The 19,651-nt window shown below is 48.3% G+C and overlaps 1 protein-coding gene and 1 pseudogene across 7 annotated transcripts in view; one reads left to right on the top strand and one right to left on the bottom strand.

The window, feature by feature from the left end:
* ZNF333 (zinc finger protein 333) overlaps positions 1-16,522 on the top strand; it is a 30,153-nt gene extending 13,631 nt beyond the window's left edge. For 6 of the 7 annotated variants that reach the window (XM_065917571.1, XM_065917568.1, XM_065917565.1 and 3 more), the window contains 8 exons: positions 749-831; positions 1,799-1,978; positions 3,398-3,485; positions 8,624-8,712; positions 9,442-9,568; positions 9,981-10,079; positions 10,752-10,828; positions 11,921-16,522. In XM_065917571.1, coding sequence (XP_065773643.1) covers positions 749-831; positions 1,799-1,978; positions 3,398-3,485; positions 8,624-8,712; positions 9,442-9,568; positions 9,981-10,079; positions 10,752-10,828; positions 11,921-13,018 — 1,841 coding nt within the window. In that variant the 3' untranslated portion in view covers positions 13,019-16,522. The remainder of the gene's footprint in view (positions 1-748; positions 832-1,798; positions 1,979-3,397; positions 3,486-8,623; positions 8,713-9,441; positions 9,569-9,980; positions 10,080-10,751; positions 10,829-11,920) is intronic. The other variant, XM_065917567.1, reaches the window with a different exon arrangement.
* LOC136155632 (large ribosomal subunit protein uL15-like) lies at positions 5,732-8,606 on the bottom strand (annotated as a pseudogene).
* Positions 16,523-19,651: the final 3,129 nt, after the last annotated feature.

Below are 19,651 nucleotides of genomic sequence, written 5' to 3'. Positions count from 1 at the left end.
CTTCCTGTTTCCCTGATAACACACTTTCTGGCAATATCAGTCTAAATCTCCATGGAGGGGGCTTCCTTGGTAGTCCATTGGTTAAGAATCCACTTTCCAGTGCATGGGATGTGGGCTCCATACATGGTCAGGGGACTGAGATCCCACATACCGAGGGGCAACTAAGCCCCAGCGCCACAGCTAGAGAGCCCTTGAGCTGCAACTACAGAGCCCATGTGCCTGTAGACCACAACTAGAGATAAGTGTACGCACTACAGTGAAGATCCCACGGGCCACAGTGAAGACCCAGCGCAGCCAAAAATAACTAAATATTAAAAAAAGCCTCCATGAATTCTTTTACCAGGACAAGCCTCTGGTTTCCGCTTCATCCCATCACTGCCCGACTCTACACACAGCCCTACTCTTTAGAATCTCTCTTTGCTCACTGCAGTGGTAAAGAATCTGCCTGCCAATGCAGGAGACACAAGAGACTTTCCCCAGGATCGGAGAGAGGAAATGGTAACCCACTCCAGTGTTCTTGCCTGAAGAATCCCATGGACAGAGAAGCCTGGCGGGCTGTAGTCCATGGGGTCACAAAGAGTTGGACATGACTGAGCACACGGCAGAACGCAAGCTTGCTCATTGATACCTTCTACCTTTCAGTATTGTCCCAAGTTTAGGGTCAATATTAAAAAAAAAAGTGTGTGTCAGTTTCATACCATGACTTCTTTCTGAAATAAGGTAATTTTTTTCCCCCCATTCATTTTAGACTGGGAATCTCAATTTACACCCAAAGAGCCTACTCCTCTGCAGGATATTTCAGAGGAAAACTCATCCTATGATTTGCAAATGGTAAGATTGATGGGGGACGATTCTTCATTCCCTTTCATAGGAGAAGGTGAGGAGTAGCTGAGTTGGATGCGCACACCAGGGCCAGGCAGACACTTGAGCCAAGGTGTTTCCTCCAGGACATGAAGTTCTGGAGGGAGCTCCCATCTTGGGTGATTTAGGGTGGGAGGAATATTGGCTTGGTGTGTGAGAACTCCCTGAAGGAGGCAGTTCAGAGTGTGGGCAGTGGGTCACGGGAGATGTGGATAACTAACTGTGGCCCTGTGATTGACAGATGCCAGATAGTCAGATACAAAACCTGGGAAAACACAGAAGAGTGTTCATATTCAGAACTAAGTGCTCCCAGTTTTTCTGTAAAAGCCTTCTTAGGGACTCCCTGGCAGTCTAGTGGTCAGGACTCTGCAGTTTCACTGCCAGGGTCTCAAGTTTAATCCCTGGTCGACGAGCTAAGATCTCACAAGCTGTGCAGTGCTGCCTGGAACAAAGCAAAAATCTTTCTAGTAAAATATCTCTCAGTGCCTCTGAAGGTTGGTGGTCTACCCTCCAGCCACGGGCCCCCCAGAACCAGAAAAGGGCCGGTGTGCATGTCCAAGTCTCTGGTGCAATCAGTTTTCAGAGACCCTTGCTGGCTGGTGCCCACAGTGAAGTAGTGGGGTTGCCAGGTCTGAAACTGCCAGACCCACGTTGCCCAAATTCTTTTCTTAATTAATTAATTTGGCTGGGTCTTAGTTGTGACATGTGACATGGGCAATTAGCACTTTAGTTGTGACAAGTGGGATCTAGTTCCCTGACCAGGGATAGAACCCAGGCCTGCTGCATTGGGAGTGCAGAGTCTTAGCTACTGGACCACCAGGGAAGTCCCACAAACCCCAAATTCTGATGGCACTACCCCCAAACTTTGGGTCTTTTAGGGTGAGGACAGCCTCCATACCACCTCTTCTTGCTTAGCAGCCTCCACTCCTTTTCCCAGGGGCCAGAGCTGGACCTGAAGATAGAGATCAAGTCTGAGATGGAAGAGGAGGTGATGCCTCCGGCTCCAGAGGATTGGTCAGCTCTCCAGCAGTCTTCTGAATATGCAGTCAGCCTGGGAGGTGGTCTTCCAGGAGGGCCCCAGCCTCTGTCAAGAAGGCCCAAGGTTCAGGATATGTCTGTAAGTGGGGAGGTAGGAGGGAGGGAGGAATGGAAGGCCAACTAGATTGGAAATTGGGAACATGCTGGAGGCCCAGGCTTAGCTCCTGGTGAGAACTACTGAACAGGCCTTGGTGTTTCTGCATTGAGTGTAAATATCTCCAGCCTGATGTCAGGCCCTGGGCAGTCCTGGGGGAGGGGGTGGCACCCAGGGTCCAGGTCTTGCCTCTCTGGGTCCAGATTTTCTTCTTCAATCCTTCCACCCTTTCCATGGCCAGGAAACCCGCAGGAATGAGCAGGTCCTGTGACCCAAGGGCTAGGTGGAGAGTGTCCAAGCCGGTCACCATGCTCTTGGCTCGGGGCCTTATGTTCTGGTTCTGAGGTGGAGAGAGTTACAGAGAAGAACACTTTAAGGTGTGCTTGGAACCCTGCCCTGAGGAGAAGGGGCCTATTCTCCCCTGTCTCCCACCCATCACCTGCCCTGAGGACCAGCCACATTTGCTTCCCATCCTCCACCAAGTCCTGCCATCTTTTCTCCAAAATATGAATCTGCCTCTGACTGCTCCTCCTGGCCCTGGTGCCACCACCTTGCCCAGAGCCACCGTTAGTTCTCCTGGACCCAGCCTCCTGCTGGACATGGAGGCCAGAGACATCCTCTAGAAAGTAAGTCAGGGGCTTTCCTGGTGGTCCAGTGGTTTAAGAATCTATCTGCCAATGCAGGGCACATGGGTTCGATCCCTTGTCCAGGAAATTCCATGTGCCACAGGGCAACTAAGACCGTGCACGGCAACTATTCAACCCGAGCTCTAGAGCCTAAGAATCACAACTACTGAACCTGTTCTCTGCCAAGAGAGAAGTCACTGTAGTGAGACTCCCCTCACCGTAACTGGAGAGTAGCTCCTGCCCACCACAACTAGAGAAAGCCCAGGCGCAGCAACAAAGACCCAGTACAGCCAAATGTAAATAAAAATTAAAAAAAAAAATACAAGTTGGTTCAAACACCTTTCCCGAGGGAGTGGCCATTGGTGTAAGAGGGTTCCTGTCCTTTCTCCCACAGCAGGGATTTTCCCCTTGGGAATAGTTTACTAACACCCCCTCATTTGCAGAGTTCCACCCATGCCTCCTCCCTCACCCCTCAGTCTACTGGCCATCCACTGCTCCTCCGTGCCCCAGGATGTCCCCCGCTCCCAGGGGCTGCTTAGATGAGGCTTTCCCTACCTGGGCCCCCTCTCTCCGTCCCATCTTGGACTTGAAATTCCATGATACTGATTAGCTTTGTGTCGAGGAGTTGTCAAACTGGACATGGTGGAGGAGCCTTGTCCCTCCTCTTGGCATGTTTCCCAAAGCAGGGCCAGTCTCACCAGTTCAGTCCAGGTGAGCAGGTGTGAGTGGATCCCACCCACGCTGTGACTCTATAATCTGTTCCTGTCACTCTGTCCAGGGGCTGAAGGTGGCTGTGCAGATGCAGAGGGTGGCCACGCCGGAGCCTGCGCTGGGCCTCCCCAGACTGTGGAGGGCTGGGGGTGCTGGTGAGTGAGCGCCTGGTGGAATTACAGCCAGAGGGCCCTGCTGTGTTGTGTTCTGCTGTGTCTGGGAACTTGGATCCACCTTCCTTTCTTCTGACTGCAGTTGTTGTCTTAGGGAGAGAATATATAAAGTCATCTCATCATTTATGGGCTCCCCAGGTGGCACTCGTGGTAAAGAACCTGCCTGCCAGTGCAGGAGACAAAAGAGATGTGGGTTTGATCCCTGGATTGGGAAGATCCCCTGGAGGAGGGCGTGACAACCCACTCCAGTATTCTTGCCTGGAGAATCCTATGGACAAGGGAGCCTGGCATGCCACAGGCTATGGAGTTGCAAAAGTTGGACACAGCTGAAAATGTAGCACATACAGTATTCCATTGTATATATATACCATGTCTTCTTTATCTGTTTCTCTCTCAATGAACATTTAGGTTGGTTCGGTATCCTGGCTATTGTAAATCGTGCTGCAGTGAACACTGGAGTGCATGTATCTTTTTGAATTATGATTTTCTCCAGGTATATGTCCAGGAGAGGGGTTGCTGAGTCAATGGTAGTACTATTTTTAGTTTAGTAAGGAGCCTAATAATAACTACTACTAATAATAGTAATAATAATTACTATTTTAGTAAGGAGCCTCCATACTGTTCTCCATAGTGACTGTATCAATTTACATTTCCACCAACAGTGAAGGAGGGTTCCCTTTTCTCCACATCCTCTCCAGCATTTATTGTTTGTAGATTTTTTGATCATGGCCATCCTGACAGGTATGAGGTGATACTTGACTGTAGTTTTGATTTGCACGTCTTTGATGACAAGCGATGTTGTGCATCTTTTCATGTGGTTTTTGGCCATTTGTGCTATAAAATACTCATGGAGTACTTGGAGTACTCTTTGCTCTTAAAGTGCTCTGGAAGTGCTCTAGACTGTCATCCCGTGGTGAGAAGGACACTGGGAAACAATTGCAGACAAACCCCTGACGCCCTCCCCCAGGGAGCTCCCAGTCTGACTGGGGAGTGAGTATGGAGTAGGCGTGTCAGGGGTCCCTAAGGCCACACCCCACACTCAGCTTACTGTTGTACTCATGGCTCTGATTTATTCCAGTGAAGGAATGCAAAGTAAAATCAGCAAAGGGAAAGGCTTTTGGGGTGACACCTGGAGGAACCCAGGCACAAGCTTTCAGAGTCCTCTCCTAGTGGAGCCACACAGGACATGCTGAATTCCTTCAGCAGCAAGCTGTGACAACATGTGTGCAGTGAAATTTACAGGGAGGTTCATTATAGACTCAGAGCCCAGGGTTTTCCCTGGGGGCTGCTCCTGTAGACACCATCTGCCCAGCACATACCTAAACTCCAGGCTTCTGGAAAGAAAGAAGGCATCCAACATGGACCTCATTGTTTGTACAGACAGTTTAAGCAGAGTGAGCCCCTCTTATCAGTTAGGGTCGGGGGAACTGTCTCGAAATCCAAGTTGTGGGACTTCCCTGGCGGTCCAGTGGTTAAGACCCCACACTTCCAATGCAGGGGGCATGGGTTCAATCCCTGGTCAGGGAACTAAGATTCCACATGCTGTGCAGTGCAGCAAAAAAAAAAAAAAAAGGAATTCAAATAGAAGGCTTAAAAAGAAAAGCAAAAAGAAATCCAAGTGCCCAGAGGCCAGCTAAGGGCCAGCTTTGCCAGCTGGCCTTGCTAAGGAGAGCAGTCAGGAGGGCTGTGTTAACTTCTGTCTGCACAGTAGGGAAGCATGCTGCTGCTGCTGCTGCTGCTGCTGCTAAGTCACTTCAGTTGTGTCTGACTCTGTGTGACCCCATAGATGGCAGCCTACCAGGCTCCCCCATCCCTGGGATCTCCAGGCAAGAACACTGGAGTGGGTTGCCATTTCCTTCTCCAGTGTATGAAAGTGAAAAGTGAAAGTGAAGTTGCTCAGTCGTGCCCGACTCTTCGTGACCCCATGGACCACAGCCTACCAGGCTTCTCCGTCCATGGGGTTTTCCAGGCAAGAGTACTGGAGTGGGGTGCCATTGCCTTCTCCGAGGGACGCATGGAACTATGTAAGATGTATTCAGGAGGTCAAGTTGAGATAGTTTGGTGGGTCATGTATACATTCACTTACCAGACAACTGGGGGCACTTATGGGAGGGGGACTGGGGGCTCAACAGTAAAGAACCCACCTGCCAATGCAGGAGAAGCATGCTGGCGTCCCGGTGGGACACCAGCAAGTGACGGGGCAGGAACTTGCGCAGGAGTGGAGGAGGCTGGGGGTTGGGTGCCGAAGCCCAGCAAAGTGGAAGTGTTAGTTGCTCTTCCGTGTCTGACTCTTTGTGATCCCATGGACTGTAGCCTGCCGGGCTCCTCTGTCCATGGGATTTTCCAGGCAAGAATACTGGAGTGGGTTGCCATTCTCTTCTCTAGGGGGATTTTCCTGACCCAGGTTTCCCGCATTGCAGACAGATTCTTTACCAACTGAGCCACCAGGGAAGCCCTCCGAAGCCCAGGTGGGGTGGGCTTTAACATAGGGGGATTGGACGACTGAACATTTCTACTTGATCCTCCCTGGAGATGGAGGTCACAGGGGACTCTAGTGAGGTGCTGGTTGTTGAATGGTGGTGTTTTGGAACTGAATCGAGGTGAGGGAATGAGTACAGAGTTTGCCCATGATGGGGAACGGAGAGATAAAACAGTAGCCAGAGGGAGAGGTGGGGTATTATAGCTGTATTGTGCCCCCCCCCCCCCAGACTCTACTGAAGTTCTAACCCCTGGTACCTGTGAACGTGACCTTGTTTGGAAATAGAGTCTTTGCAGATGACATCAGGTTAAGGTGAGATCATGACAGTGGACCCTAATCCCATATGAACAGTGCCATTTTAAGAAGGGGAAGATGCCTTGTGAAGACAGGGACACGTGGGGGAGAAGGTCACATGACAACAGAGGCAACAATTTGAGGGACACAGTTACAAGTCCAGGATTGACCTTCACCACCAGAAGCCAAAATTTTTCCAGTAGTCATGTATGGATATGAGAGTTGGACCATAAAGAAGGCTGAGTGCCAAAGAATTGATGCATTTGAATTGTGCTGGAGGAGACTCTTGAGAGTCCCTTCGACTGCACGGAGATCAAACCAGTCAACCTGAAAGGAAATCAGTCCTGAATATTCATTGGGACGACTGATGCTGAAGCTGTTGCTCCAATAGTTTGGCCACGTGATGCGAAGACCTGACTCACTGGAAAAGACCCTGATGCTGGGAAAGATTGAGGGCAGGAGAAGGGGGCAACAGAGAATGAGATGGTTAGATGGCATCTCCGACTCAATGGACGTGAATCTGAGCAAACTCCGGGAGGTAGTGAACGACAGGGGATCTTGGTGTGCTGCAGTCTTTGGGGTTGCAAAGAGTCGGATACGACTTAAGGACTGAATAACAACAACCACCATAAGCCAAGAAAAGGCAAGGAATGACTCACCCGGAGTCTGAGAGGGAGTGTGGCCCCGCCAACGGCTTGATCCTGGACTTCTGGCCGCTGGAACTCTGAGAGAATACAATTCTGTTGTTTTAAGCCACCCAGTTGTGGTTTTTTTGTTTTTTTTTTTTTTAAATAGCTGCCCTGGGAAACTACCATGGGATCAGGGATTGGACATGGTTCAGATTTAATGACCAAGGGAAAAGTCCCACTGAGAGGGGAAGTGGGGGTATCGGGAGATGGGATTGTGGGGCATCACTTCTCTGTAACAGGCCAGAGTGAGGAGCCTGGTGTAGGGGAGGAATGTTATCGATTTGAAGACGGGAAAGGAACGACACTTCCTTCTCAGGCGGGCTCCCAGGGAAGTGATGGTTTCTCTTCTCTGCTTGTGGTAAGTCCTGGGCGGTACCAACCCTGCAGAGTTGGGGCAGAGGAAGGGGCCCTGCAGTCAGGGCTGAGTCAAGGGGGAGAAGGGGGCACTGTAGAAACCTCAGCATCTGTTGGTGAATCGAGACTGTGGCTCCAGAGATTTGGAATGGAGGAAATGTGTGTGTGTGTTTCTTTTTTTAAAGCACTTGTTAACATTAAAAATAAAAACATTTTAGTTTCTTTTGGGGTATAGCCAGTTAATGATGTTGTGATAGTTTCAGGTGAACAGTGAAGCTGAGTCATATGTATAGGACTCAGCCATATGTATACATGTAGCCGTTGTCCCCCAAACTCCCCTCCCATCCGGGCTGCCACATAGCATTGAACCAGAGTTCCATGCAGAAGCACTCGACATTTAATGAATTTCCCACCATGTGGCTTCAAGCTGGTGTGGTGGTGTTCAGTTGCTAAGTCATGTCTAACCCCTTTTGACCTCATGGACTCTAGCCCGCCAGGCTCCTCTGTCCCTGGGATTTCCCAGGCGAGAATACTGAAGTGGGTTGCCATTTCCTTCTCTGCAATCCCCTTCCACACCCTTAGTCTTCTTCTCAGCTCTTCTGCTGTAGAATTCGGCCTTCATGATGACAGGCTGCTTTGGGAGCTTTTTGTTCACCGGATCTTTCTGATCACATCATTGATAGGACAGCTTCAGTCTTATTCTCAACAGCACTTATCTGGATCTTTTCACCGACTAAGGTTAACAGTTTATGAAGGTTGACAGTTGGGCAGAAGCTCTGATTCCCCTTTAAATGGTAATGCCTTGTAACCGACTTTCCCAACGTCTCCTGGGTGATATTTGTTCAAGTTGATCCTGTGGTGAAGCAGGCCACCAGTGTTAGCTCAGCTTCCTGGGTGTTTCCCATGATGCAATCGTGGCTCATGTGGCCTCTAAGTTTTCGGGTCTTCCTTAGTTTGGTTGGCATATTGGCGGCCGAGATGAAAGAGCTGTGTGTGTTTCTGTATATTTCTGTGTGTTTGTGTGTGTGCTTGTGTATGTGTGGTGCTGGGCCTCTAGCGGTGTCTGTGTGTGTGTGTATCTGCACATAGTGTATGCATGTGTGGGTACTGGTGTGGGTGAGTGTGCCCACATGCCCAAGTAGCTGTGGGTGTGTGCGAGCATATGTGCATGCACATCTCAGTGTACAGTATGTGTGTGTGTGTGCTTGTCCAAGGGGGTGTGTGCACCTGTGGTCACTCACAGTCATGGTGGGCAGCCTCAGCCCCGCCGCTGAGACCCTCACGGCTCTCCTGTTCTTCTGCAGCTCTGTCTGCTCAGGGCCCTGCCTGGCTCCAGAAGGAGAGCATAGGAGAAGCAGCCATGACTCCTGGGGGACTGGCCACCTGTCCACAGGTAAGCTGGAAGTCCTTGCTCTTCTTCCTGCTTTGCCTCCTTGTCCCCTCCCCTTGTCTGGAGCTTCTCAACCCCACAGGGCTGGCCTCTAGGCTTCCAGGCACTGGGCCTCTAGTGGTGGGTGAGCAGCGACCTCACCTGCTGGATCGTGGGGTTAGGGGCAAGGATTTCCAGGCTAGTTGTTGTTTTATTTTAAATCATTTATTTACTTTTGGCTGCACTGGGTCTTTGTAGCTGCGCTCAGGCTTTCTCTCGTTGCGGCGAGCAGGGGCCACTCTTCTTTGCAGTGAATGGGCTTCTCATTGCAGTGGCTGCTATTTTGGTGGTGCATGGGCTCTGGGCACACAGGCTTCGGTAGTTGTGACACGTGGGCTTAGTCGCCCCGTGGCATGTGGAATCTTCCCGGACCAGGAATTGAACCTGTGTCCCCTGCATTGGCAGGCAGATTCTTACCCACCGTGCCACCAGGGAAGTCCTGGCTAGTTGTTAGCTAAGTCCTGTCATGAAGTTGAGGTCCTTGGCTGCCACACTTCAGGATGCTCTCATATTTGGAGGGAAGAATAGATGGAGAAAAGTTGCAGTTCTGAGGCCTGAGCTGAGGGACCTTAGAACTATATCTGAACATCCTGTGCATGGGAGTCTCCCTTCCCCAGGCCTGCAAGCCCCTCACTGTCCTCTTGAGTCCTGTGGGGGCTGGCCTCTGGCTGAGCTCCTGGATGTGCATTTTAGGAGCCAGTCACCTTCGCGGATGTGGCCGTGCTGTTCACACCGGAAGAATGGCTGTTTCTAGACTCTGCCCAGAAAAGCCTTTACAGAGACGTGATGCTGGAGAACTACAGGAACCTGGCCTCTGTGGGTAAGGCCGGCCTTGCTGGCTTCATGCACACATTCATGCAGCCACGGTGGGTTCCCAGAACTGTGCTGGTCTGGGGAATCCAGAGGTGAAGAGACAGACAGGTCCTGCCCTCATGGTCCTTATTATAGTCTTGTGGCTTCCTCATGGAAATGAAGGCCTGTCTGCTCTTCCTGGGCTTCTTAAGTGCCTTCTTCAGCCAGGCCCTGGGTTGTGGGGATTAGAGAGTCCTACTGTTCTTTGGGACCCATTGAGGGAGCTTGTACCTTAGTTCCTTTGTGAAGGAAGCCTACATCAGAATGTAGGTGTGCCCTTTTTGCTGTTTCCATATCCAGTGACCCTGAAGGCTTCAGAGTATCAGCCCCTGTTGCATGGCAGGCACAGTCTGGTCACACCTTACATCTTTTCCCATAAGCAGGTGATCAACTCTGCAAAACCAAGATGTCTTCCCATATGGAGCAAAGAGAAGAGCTGTGCGTCACCGAGAGAGGGGTCTTCCCAGGAGCCCACTTAGGTGAGCACCAGGCAGGCGAGGGGAGCAACGGCTCTGGTCGCTCAGATGAGTGTGTAAGATTTAGAAACACTTTCAGTATCCTTGATGGGGAAGGCAGTTGGCTTGAGCTTCCTCAGTAAATTTCACTTTCTTTCCTCTTTCCCTTGCCTTTTTACCTCTAACACTTTACTCTGGCTTCATAGAGCATAAATTATCCCACCTCCTTTTTACATTTAGCACTTTCATGTGTATATTCATCCAGTTCTTCCCCACTATGTTTTTAACTAATACTTTTTCTCAACATCAGGCCCAGTCTTCATGGAATCTTTTCTTAGAAAATTATCTACTATTTCCACTCCTTGTTCCTGTGATTACTTAACTCTTCACATAGCCAAACAGCTTAAAATATAATATGTTCCTTTTTTTAAAAAAAAATTTATTTTTTGGCTATATCACATGGCCTGTGAGATCTTAGTTCCCCAACCAGAGATTGAACCTGGACCCCCTGGATTGGAAGTGTGGTGTCTTAACCACTGGACCAGGGAAGTCCTGATATGTTTCTCTTATTCAGTTTCTTCACATATTTATGATCAACATTAAAAAAAATCTGCATGTATCTAGCTTACTGGTTCTTTTGATCCCAGAGTTTCCTTCCTGTGCACTTGATATTTCCTCCCCCTTCATTCATTCCAGGTCCTCACCTTCAACACCAAGACTCAATTCCTAATCAAGATATTTTGACAGCAGTTCCATCCATTGGCATGAAAAGGGTAAGGCATAAGGGATTATTCTTGGTCCTGTACAGTAGGAATTGCTGTAGGCTAGAAACTCAAGAATCTCAGCGAGAGATTCAAGGCAAGTGGTACTCACCTAGGAGAAGGCAGTTTGTTGGGAGTCTGTGAATGTCATGAATTGGGGAGGAAAAAACTCTAAATGTAGATCAAGATGTGTCTCACAGAGTCCCCAAAGCTAAGCTTTTAAAAGCCTTTATTTTGTATTGGGGTATAGCCGATTAACAATGTTGTGTTTCAGGTGAATGTTCAGTTTCAGGAGAACAGTGAAGGGATTCAGTCATATATATGCATGTCTCCATTCTCCCCCAAACTCCCCTCCAATCTAGGCTGCGTAGAGCAAAGTTTCCTGTACTCTACAATAGGTCCTTGTTGGTTATCCATTTTAGATACAGCAGTGTGTACATGTCCATCACAACCCAAGCTCCCTAACTGTCCCTTCCTGTCCACCCCCCTGCCCCGCACCACCCCCACTCCAGCCAGCAACCGTAAGTTTGTACTGTTAAGTCTGTGAGTCTGTTTCTGTTTTGCAAGTGAGGTCATTAATATCATTTATTTTTAGATCCCATGTATAAGGCATGTCATAGGATAGTTCTCCTTCTCTGAATTACTTCACTCCACGTGACAATCTCTGTGTCCATCCATATTGCTGCGGATGGCATTATTTCATTCTTTTAATGGCTGAGTAGTATTCCATTACTTTATCTTCTTTATCCATTCCTCTGTCGATGGACATTTAGGTTGCTTCCATGTCTTGGCTGTTGTAAACAGTGCAAAGTTTACCATTTTTGTAAATCTGACAGAGATGTAGAGCATTCAAGACTTAATTTAGCCTTTAACAATTAAAAAAAAAAATCTATTTCTAAGAAGTCCCATGAAGGTAATGAAAATGATAGCTCTTTGTGGCAGAGTATCCTCTTGAAGGAACTCAGGGTAAAAATGGCAGAGATACACTAGGACAGTAAAAGTTTGAGCTATAGGACCACCTCTCTCCTACACACAATTTGCTTGTGGGAGAATACCTGTGACTGCAATAAAGCCTCTGGTCTTCCCATTTTCCTCAATTGACAGGAGCCACCGCAGGTCGGAGAAAACCTCTATAAATATGATGAGCTTGGGAAGCCCTTTGACAGCATCAAACCGCTTTTTCAGTACCCGCGATTTTCTACTGAAGGAAACCCTTTTGAAGGCCGAGAGAGCCGAAAATCCTTCCTCCGGACCACCCGCCTCATCGTGCCTGAGAAAGTCCCCAGCGGGGACAAAACCTACACGTGCGACAAATGTGCAAGATCCTTCCGGTACAGCTCCGAGCTCATCCGGCACGAGAAGACGCACACCGCGGAGAAATGCTTCGAGTGTCAGGAGTGCCGGCAGGCCTTCAAGTACTTCTCCAACCTGCGGCGCCACCTGAAGACCCACGGCGGCGAGAAGCCCTTCGAGTGCAGCCAGTGCGGGAAGACCTTCACGAGGAACTTCAACCTGATCCTGCACCAGAGGAACCACATGGGCGAGAAGCCCTACTCGTGCAAGGACTGTGGGAAGGCTTTCACCCAGCCATCCTCCCTGAGGAGCCACATGAGGACCCACACCGGAGAGAAGCCCTTCGAATGCGGCCACTGTGGGAAGACCTTCCGGGAGCACTCGTCGCTGAAGACGCACGTGCGGACCCACACCCGAGAGAAGCCCTACCAGTGCAACCACTGCGGGAAGCCCTTCCGCACGAGCACCAACCTGAACGTGCACAAGAGGATCCACACCGGCGAGAAGCTCTACGAGTGCGCCACCTGCGGGCAGGTCCTGAGTCGGCTCTCCACCCTCAAGAGTCACATGCGGATCCACACCGGAGAGAAGCCCTACCCGTGCCCGGAGTGCGGGCGCGCCTTCGGGGAGCCCTCATCCCTCAGGAAGCACGCGAGGACCCACACCGGCAAGAAGCCCTACGTGTGCCCGCAGTGCGGGCGAGCCTTCGGCCAGTCCTCGCACCTGATCGTCCATGTGAGAACCCACACCACGGGGAGACCCTACGAATGCACTCAGTGTGACAAAGCCTTCCGACACAGCTCTTCACTCAGCGTGCACAAGAGGATTCACGCCAGGGGAGAAAACGTCAGGACCGGCGACCTGCCTCTATCTGTGTCTCTGCCCATGGAAGGGCCCCTTGCTGATTAACCTCCTGTTTCTACAGACTAAGCATCCGGGGCGGTAATCATCTCTCCTAGTACTCCTTTAGCGACATCCTTTATGTTGGCTCAGTGGTGAAGAATCACCTGCCAGTGCAGGAGAGGAGGGTTCTATCCCTGGGTTGGGAAGATCCCCTGGAGAAGGAAGTGGCAACCCACTCCAGTATTCTTGCCTGGGAGATTCCATGGATCCTGGTGGGCTGCAGTCCCTGGGGTCACAGAGACTCAGACACGACTGAGCGTGTGTACACACACACACGTAACACACCACAGGCAGAGTGTGTGATCTTTATGTTGTTGAATGTTAAGTGTTTATGGAGATTTGCTTTTAGGTCTAGGGCTTCCCTGATGGCTCAGGCGGTAAAGGGTCTGCCTGCAATGCGGGAGACCTGGGTTCGATCCCTGGGTTGGGAAAGGAACCCTTGGAGAAGGAAATAGCAACCCACTCCAGTACTCTTGCCTGGAAAATGGCATGTCTTGGTAGTTGCCTGCCAAAACTGCCCCTTCTTACTTGCAAAAGCACCTAGGTATTTTTGTTCAGATTGGGACTATGCAATGTATGTATATATTTTGTGGCTTAAACAAGAGAATTTTATTCTCTCACACTTCTGGAGGGCAGAAGTTGAAATCAAGGTGTCTGCAGGGCCACATTCCCTCTAAAGTCTCTAGAAGAGGAGGCTTCTTTGCCTCTTCCCACTTTGGGTGGCCCCAGGTGTGCCTTCCCTTGTGGCAGCATCGCCCCCATCGCTGCCTCCATCTTCACATGGCCTTCTCCTCTTTGTGTCTATGGCCTCTCCTGTGTCTTCTAAGTGTCTCTTATAAGGACATATCATTGGATTTAAGGTCTACCCAGATATCCAGGATGGCCTCATCTCAAGATCTTTAATCTAATGACATCCACAAAGACCCTTTTCCAACTGAGTTCACAACCAGAATTTCTAGGTGGACATATCTTTCGGTGATGGTGGTGGTGGGGGCCACTTTCAAACCACTACACCATCAGGGAATGCGCATGATTAAAATACTTCCACCTCCTTGTCCTTGCTGGCAGTGGAGGTCACGTTCTCCAGTCCTGGCCAGCAAGAGACATCTTTGAGTGTGAGTTCTGGGGAAGATGTCACAAAGGAATGGTTTCATTTAGCCAGATCCCTCTCCTTCTTCCCCAGTGGCTCGGACAGTGAAAAATCTGCCCACAATGCGGGATACCCAGCTTCAATCCCTGGGTCAGGAAGATCCCCTGGAGAAGGGAATGGCTACCTACTCCAGTATTCTTGCCTGGAGAATTCCATGAACAGAGGAGTCTGGCGGACTACAGTCCATGGGGTCACAAAGAGTCTTCAGACACGACTGAGCGACTGACACTTTCACTTTCTCTCCTTCTTGCCTTTTGTACAAGCGGGCACCATATCTGGTGCTAGAGGAGGCACCCTGTGACCACGGGGGCGAAAGCAACAGTCTAAAGAGAGCGTGGGGGACTTCCCTAGTGGTCCCGTGGTTAGGACTTTGAGCTTCCAATACAGGGCTGAGGGTGTGATCCCTGGTCAGGGAACTAAGATCCCACAGCTGTATGGTGCTGCCAAATTAAACATATAAAAATAATAGATTAAAAAATAATAGATTGTGGCCAGAGCTACAACCATCCTGGTTCCCCGGTTGGTATCCTTGTGTGGGTGTACCAGCCCTGGGTTGTTTGTTTCTGGACATCTTGTTTACACGAAAAAGATGCACTTCTTATTGGTACATGACATTGTCTTTTTTGGGGGGAGGGGAGTCTGGGGGAGGGCAGGGATGGATTTATTGTGGCTGAATGCAGTCTCTAACTGATGCACTTAATATATGGTTCATTTTTATAAATGCTTCTTGGATGGTGGAAGTCAATGTATGGTATCCTATAAATGTCCACTAGATGGAGCATGCTCTTTGTGTATAAAAGTCTTTTACACATTTTAAAATACTGGTTTCTGTCTTAGCTAGGGCTGCTATAACAAAATTACTGGGTGGCTTACAAAGAACAGAAATTTATTTCTCACGGTTCTAGAGGTGGGAAGTCCAAGATCACAGCTGGCAGATTTGATGTCTGGGGAGGCCCCACTTCCTGGTTCATAAATGGCCATCTTTTTGCCATGTCTCACATGGCAGAAGGGGAGCAAGAGAGCTCCCTGGAGTCTCTTTTGTAAGGGCACTGATCCCATTCATGAGAGCTCCATCCCTACGACCTAATCACCTCCCAAGGGCCTCACCTCTTAACCATCTCCTTGGGAGTTAGACTTCAGCATGTCAACTCCAGGGAGCACCAACATTCAGTCCTTAGCAGTTTCCAGTCTATCATTTACTGAGAAAGTTACATTAAACTCTCCTACCATATGCATGAATTGCTGAATGAGTCTTTTAATTCAAATTTGATATATTTTGAAGCAATGGACTTAAAAGACTTTTGACATCTTGTAAGCTTTTGGTTGATTGTTCCTTTTATTCTTAGAGTGGTCATCTTTTTCCCTAGCAGTGAATATTCAGCCATTCATCATCATAATAGCAAATGATTATTTAGTACTTATTATTGCTAGATAGTATTATAGCTACTACCCTAAACTTTGTGTCTTTATTTAGTCCTTACAATGACACTTTGAGGAAGGTACTGTTATTATCCCCAATTCACAGATGAGGAAACTGAGGCCTGATAAGTTAACTGAGGTCCTGCAGGTGGTAAGTGACAGTCTGGCTCTCGCTACAGAACTTCCCTGCAGGGAGCTGTTGTCCATTTCCCCTGAACTCACAGAGTTCTGTTTTTGTGTTTTAAAGTTTTTTTTTCCCCCCACACTGAAAGGCTTTGTGGGATCTCAGTTCTCTGACAAAGGATTGAACTCACACCCTTGGCAGTGAAAGTGCAGAGTCCTAACCACTGGATTGCCAGGGAATTCCTCTTAAGTTCTTTAATTGAGACATAACTTACATAAAAGTCTGTAAGTCTTAGTGTTCACCTCAGTGAATTATATATATTTATCTATACTACTCTAGAGTAGGGAATGGCTACCCACTGCAGTATTCTTGCCTGGAGAAGTCCATGGACAGAGAGCCTGGTGGGCTACAGTTCATAGGGTCACAAAGTTGGACATGACTGAGTGACACTTTCACACCACCCACATTAAAAAAAAAAAAATTCTATCTTCCCAGAAGGTTCTCTTGGGCCCGACCCAGGTCAGTAAGCCCCATCTCCAGAGTTAACCAGTATTCTGACTTCTGTCACCATAGATTTGTTTTTCCTGTTCAGAAAAATAGAACCACACAGTACGCCTTCTTGTGTCTGATGTTTTCACTTAATATAGTGCCTATGAACTTTATCTTTGTCACATTATCAGTAGATCTCTTTTAAAATTGCTGTGTAATATTCCATTGTCTGAATACACTACAGTTAAAAAATTTCATTCTGTTTATGGACATCTGGGTTCTTTCCCAATGCTGTTATGAATAAAGCTGCTATGAGTATTCTTGTGTACATCTTCTTGTGAACATATCTCCTTATTTCTCTTGGGTACAAAACCGAGACGTGGTATTTCTGGATCATTGCATAGGCATATTTTTAGCTTCGGTAGATATTTGTAAGCAGTTTTCCAGAGTGGTTGAAACGGTTCATGCTTCCATCATCAATCGGGAATCCCTGGTGACTGGTAATGTGGTAAAGGAGGAGACCACCTGCAGTGGAGGAGATGCAAGTTCAGTTACTGGGCTGGGGAGATCCCCTGGTGAAGGGAATGGCAACTCACTCCAGTGTTCTTGCCTGGGAAATCCCATGGACAGAGGAGTCTGGCGGGCTACAGTTCGTGGGGTTGAGAAAGTGTCGGACACGACTCAGCGACTAAACAACCAACCATCACATCAGTAGATTAAAGTTTCATTTGCTTCATATCCTTGACAGCACATGCTACTGTCAATTTATTTCTAGCTGTATTAGTGGGTAAGTGATTTCTTATGTTTTACCTTGCTTTATTTTGTGTGTGTGAATAGTGATGTAGATTGCTGCATGGTAATTTCGTCCCTTCTCTTTTGTACACCTCTTTTCCGTGTGACTTTGATGCTCCTCTTATCAAGAGGTGGAGTTAATTTCTCTACCCTTTGAAGATGAACTTGATCACATGACTTTCTTTGGCCAGTGAAACATTATCAAACATGATAGAAGCTAGAAAAACACATTGGGGGTCTTCCCTGGTGGTCCAATTGTTAAGAATCCACCTGCCAGTGTAGGGAACACTGGCTTGATCGCTGGTCCAGGAAGATCCCACAGGCCATGGGGCAACTCACTCTGTGAGCCACAGCTATTGAGTCTGTGCTCTAGAGCCCGGGAGCTGCAGTTAACTGAAAACTGCCCACCTAGAGCCTGTGCTCTGCAACGAAAAATACTCTCTGCAATGAGAAGCCTGTGCACTGCACTAGAGAGGAGCCCCTCCTTACTGGAACGAGAGTAAGCAACGAAGACCCAGTGCAGCCAAAAGTAAATAATTAAAGAAGAAAAACGCATTAGCCTTTGCCATCTTTTAGCTCAAGATTAGATTCTTGAGGACAGTGTGATGCAGCCTGGGCCAGCTTCCTCTAGGATTAGACACCACATGGAGGGTGAGGATTTGCTGATGGTTGGCAACAATCCTCAGACAGGTGACTGAGGCCTCCTTAGACCATCTGACTCCAGACAAGCCATCAGGTGACTTAAGTCTCATGAATGGCCCCGGGTATCAGCACTGCCCAGCTGAGTTCATCTCAAATGCTAACTCAGAATTGTGAGCGTATAAGCGGGTCAGGCAGCAATACATAACTGACACAGACGTTTGTATCAGAAATAGGATGTGGCTGAAACAAAAGCTTAAAGTGTGGCATTGACTTTAGAACTTTGCAGCAAGAAAGCAGATGAGAAGCGTGAGGAAACAGTGGCTGGAAATATGGCGAGAAAACTGCCACGAGAGGTTAGGAAAAGGCTTTGTGGTTATGTGGTAGGGAAGCCACTGGTGGTAATGTCGTCTGTAGTAACTTAGAAGATAGAACATGTACTTAGTGATGCTGTGGATCTGGCTGAGGAGGGAGACTTTCTCCCCATCTCTGGCCCTCTCCGTAATCTTCCTTATGAGTGGCTGTTGGTGCAAGAAGAATCTTGAGTGGGTTAGAACTTGCCTTGTGTGTGAGGCTTCCAGCTTCTCTATCATACACGCATCTGGCATTTAGCACTTGGTTACAAATTTTAGCAGGCACCTTACTCTTGTCTTCATCCTGTGCTATGGGTGAGCCAGTGCTCATATCCATATCTCTGTCCGTATCTCTTCCCCTAGATTTCGGTTTAGTTGGTTACACCTTCTGGGTTCAAGAAAGTTATGTGGGTTTGTGTGTGTGTGTGTGTTTCTTTTTATATTTTACTTAAACTTTTTATTTTGTATTGGGGTATTGCCAATGAAGAATGTTGTGATAGTCTGAGGTGAACAGGGAAAGGACTCAGCCATACATATACATGTATCCATTCTCCTTCTAACTCCCCTCCCATCCAGGCTGTCTCATAACATTGAGCAGAGTTCCCTGTGCTATACAGTAGGTCCTTGGTTATCCATTTTAATTTTTATTTATTCTGAAATTTTTGTTTAATTTTGGCTGCGACAGTTCTTTGTTGCTGCATGTGGGCTTTCTATAACTGTGATGAGCAGGGGCACAGACGCCTCCTGTGGTGGCTTCTCCTGTTGCAGAGCGCTGGCTTTAGAGAGCGCAGGCTCAGTAGTTGTGGCTCACAGTCTTAGTTGCCCTGCGACCTGTGGACTCTTCCTGGACCAGGGATTGAACCCATGTCCCCTGCATTGGCAGGCAGATTCTTAACCCATGGACCACCAGGGAAGTCCTATCCATTTAAAATATAGCAATGTGTACATGTCCATCCCTAATGATGCCTTCCCTCCAGGAAATTTGTGTTTCTGCCAATTATTCAGGCTTTTCTTGTTGCTGTGGTGGCAGCAAAGTGTGCCAGTTTTCTATATCCACGATGGAAGCCAGAAATGGGGTTCTTTACTTCCTAAGTCACACTGCTTTGGGGAATTGTTTACTGGACTTTATCTTCCTCTTTTCTGTAAGGTCCCTGAGATTAGAGACCACATGGAGCCTGCTCAGTGTTACTTCCTTTAAACCTTGCACTGTGACTGACAGAAAATAAACTTTAAACGTACTCACTAAGTCTACATGAATTCACATAGACAAATGCTCCTAAATGGAGGATGTACATGCAATGCCACGACTCCTTGGAAGGGGGCAAGTAGAGACTGTGTTTCTCCTACATCAACTTGCTGCTTGACAACTGTACCTAGTAACGGGAGAGATGCAAATGATGCTCTCATGACCACCCCAATGTTGGTAGCTTAACAAAGAAACCCCCTCTTTTTTTTTGGCATTTGGGTGCCTGTTTGATTCTGTGTAGGAATAGACTCACCCAGGGAGTTTCCTAATTTAGGGTGAATGCCAGCTAGACTCTTGTACCTCATCCTAGAGCAGTCTGGTGCTCATGCTGACTCCAACTTACTGCCCTCCCACTACTTCCCATAGATTCTGGACTTTCAAACATCTTTCCTGTAAGATTCTTTCTTGGATCTCTACTGCTCTCAGA

Source organism: Muntiacus reevesi, chromosome 1 (assembly GCF_963930625.1).
Source record: "Muntiacus reevesi chromosome 1, mMunRee1.1, whole genome shotgun sequence".
NCBI classification, from domain to species: domain Eukaryota; kingdom Metazoa; phylum Chordata; class Mammalia; order Artiodactyla; family Cervidae; genus Muntiacus; species Muntiacus reevesi.
This window is presented reverse-complemented; position numbering and strand designations above follow the sequence as displayed.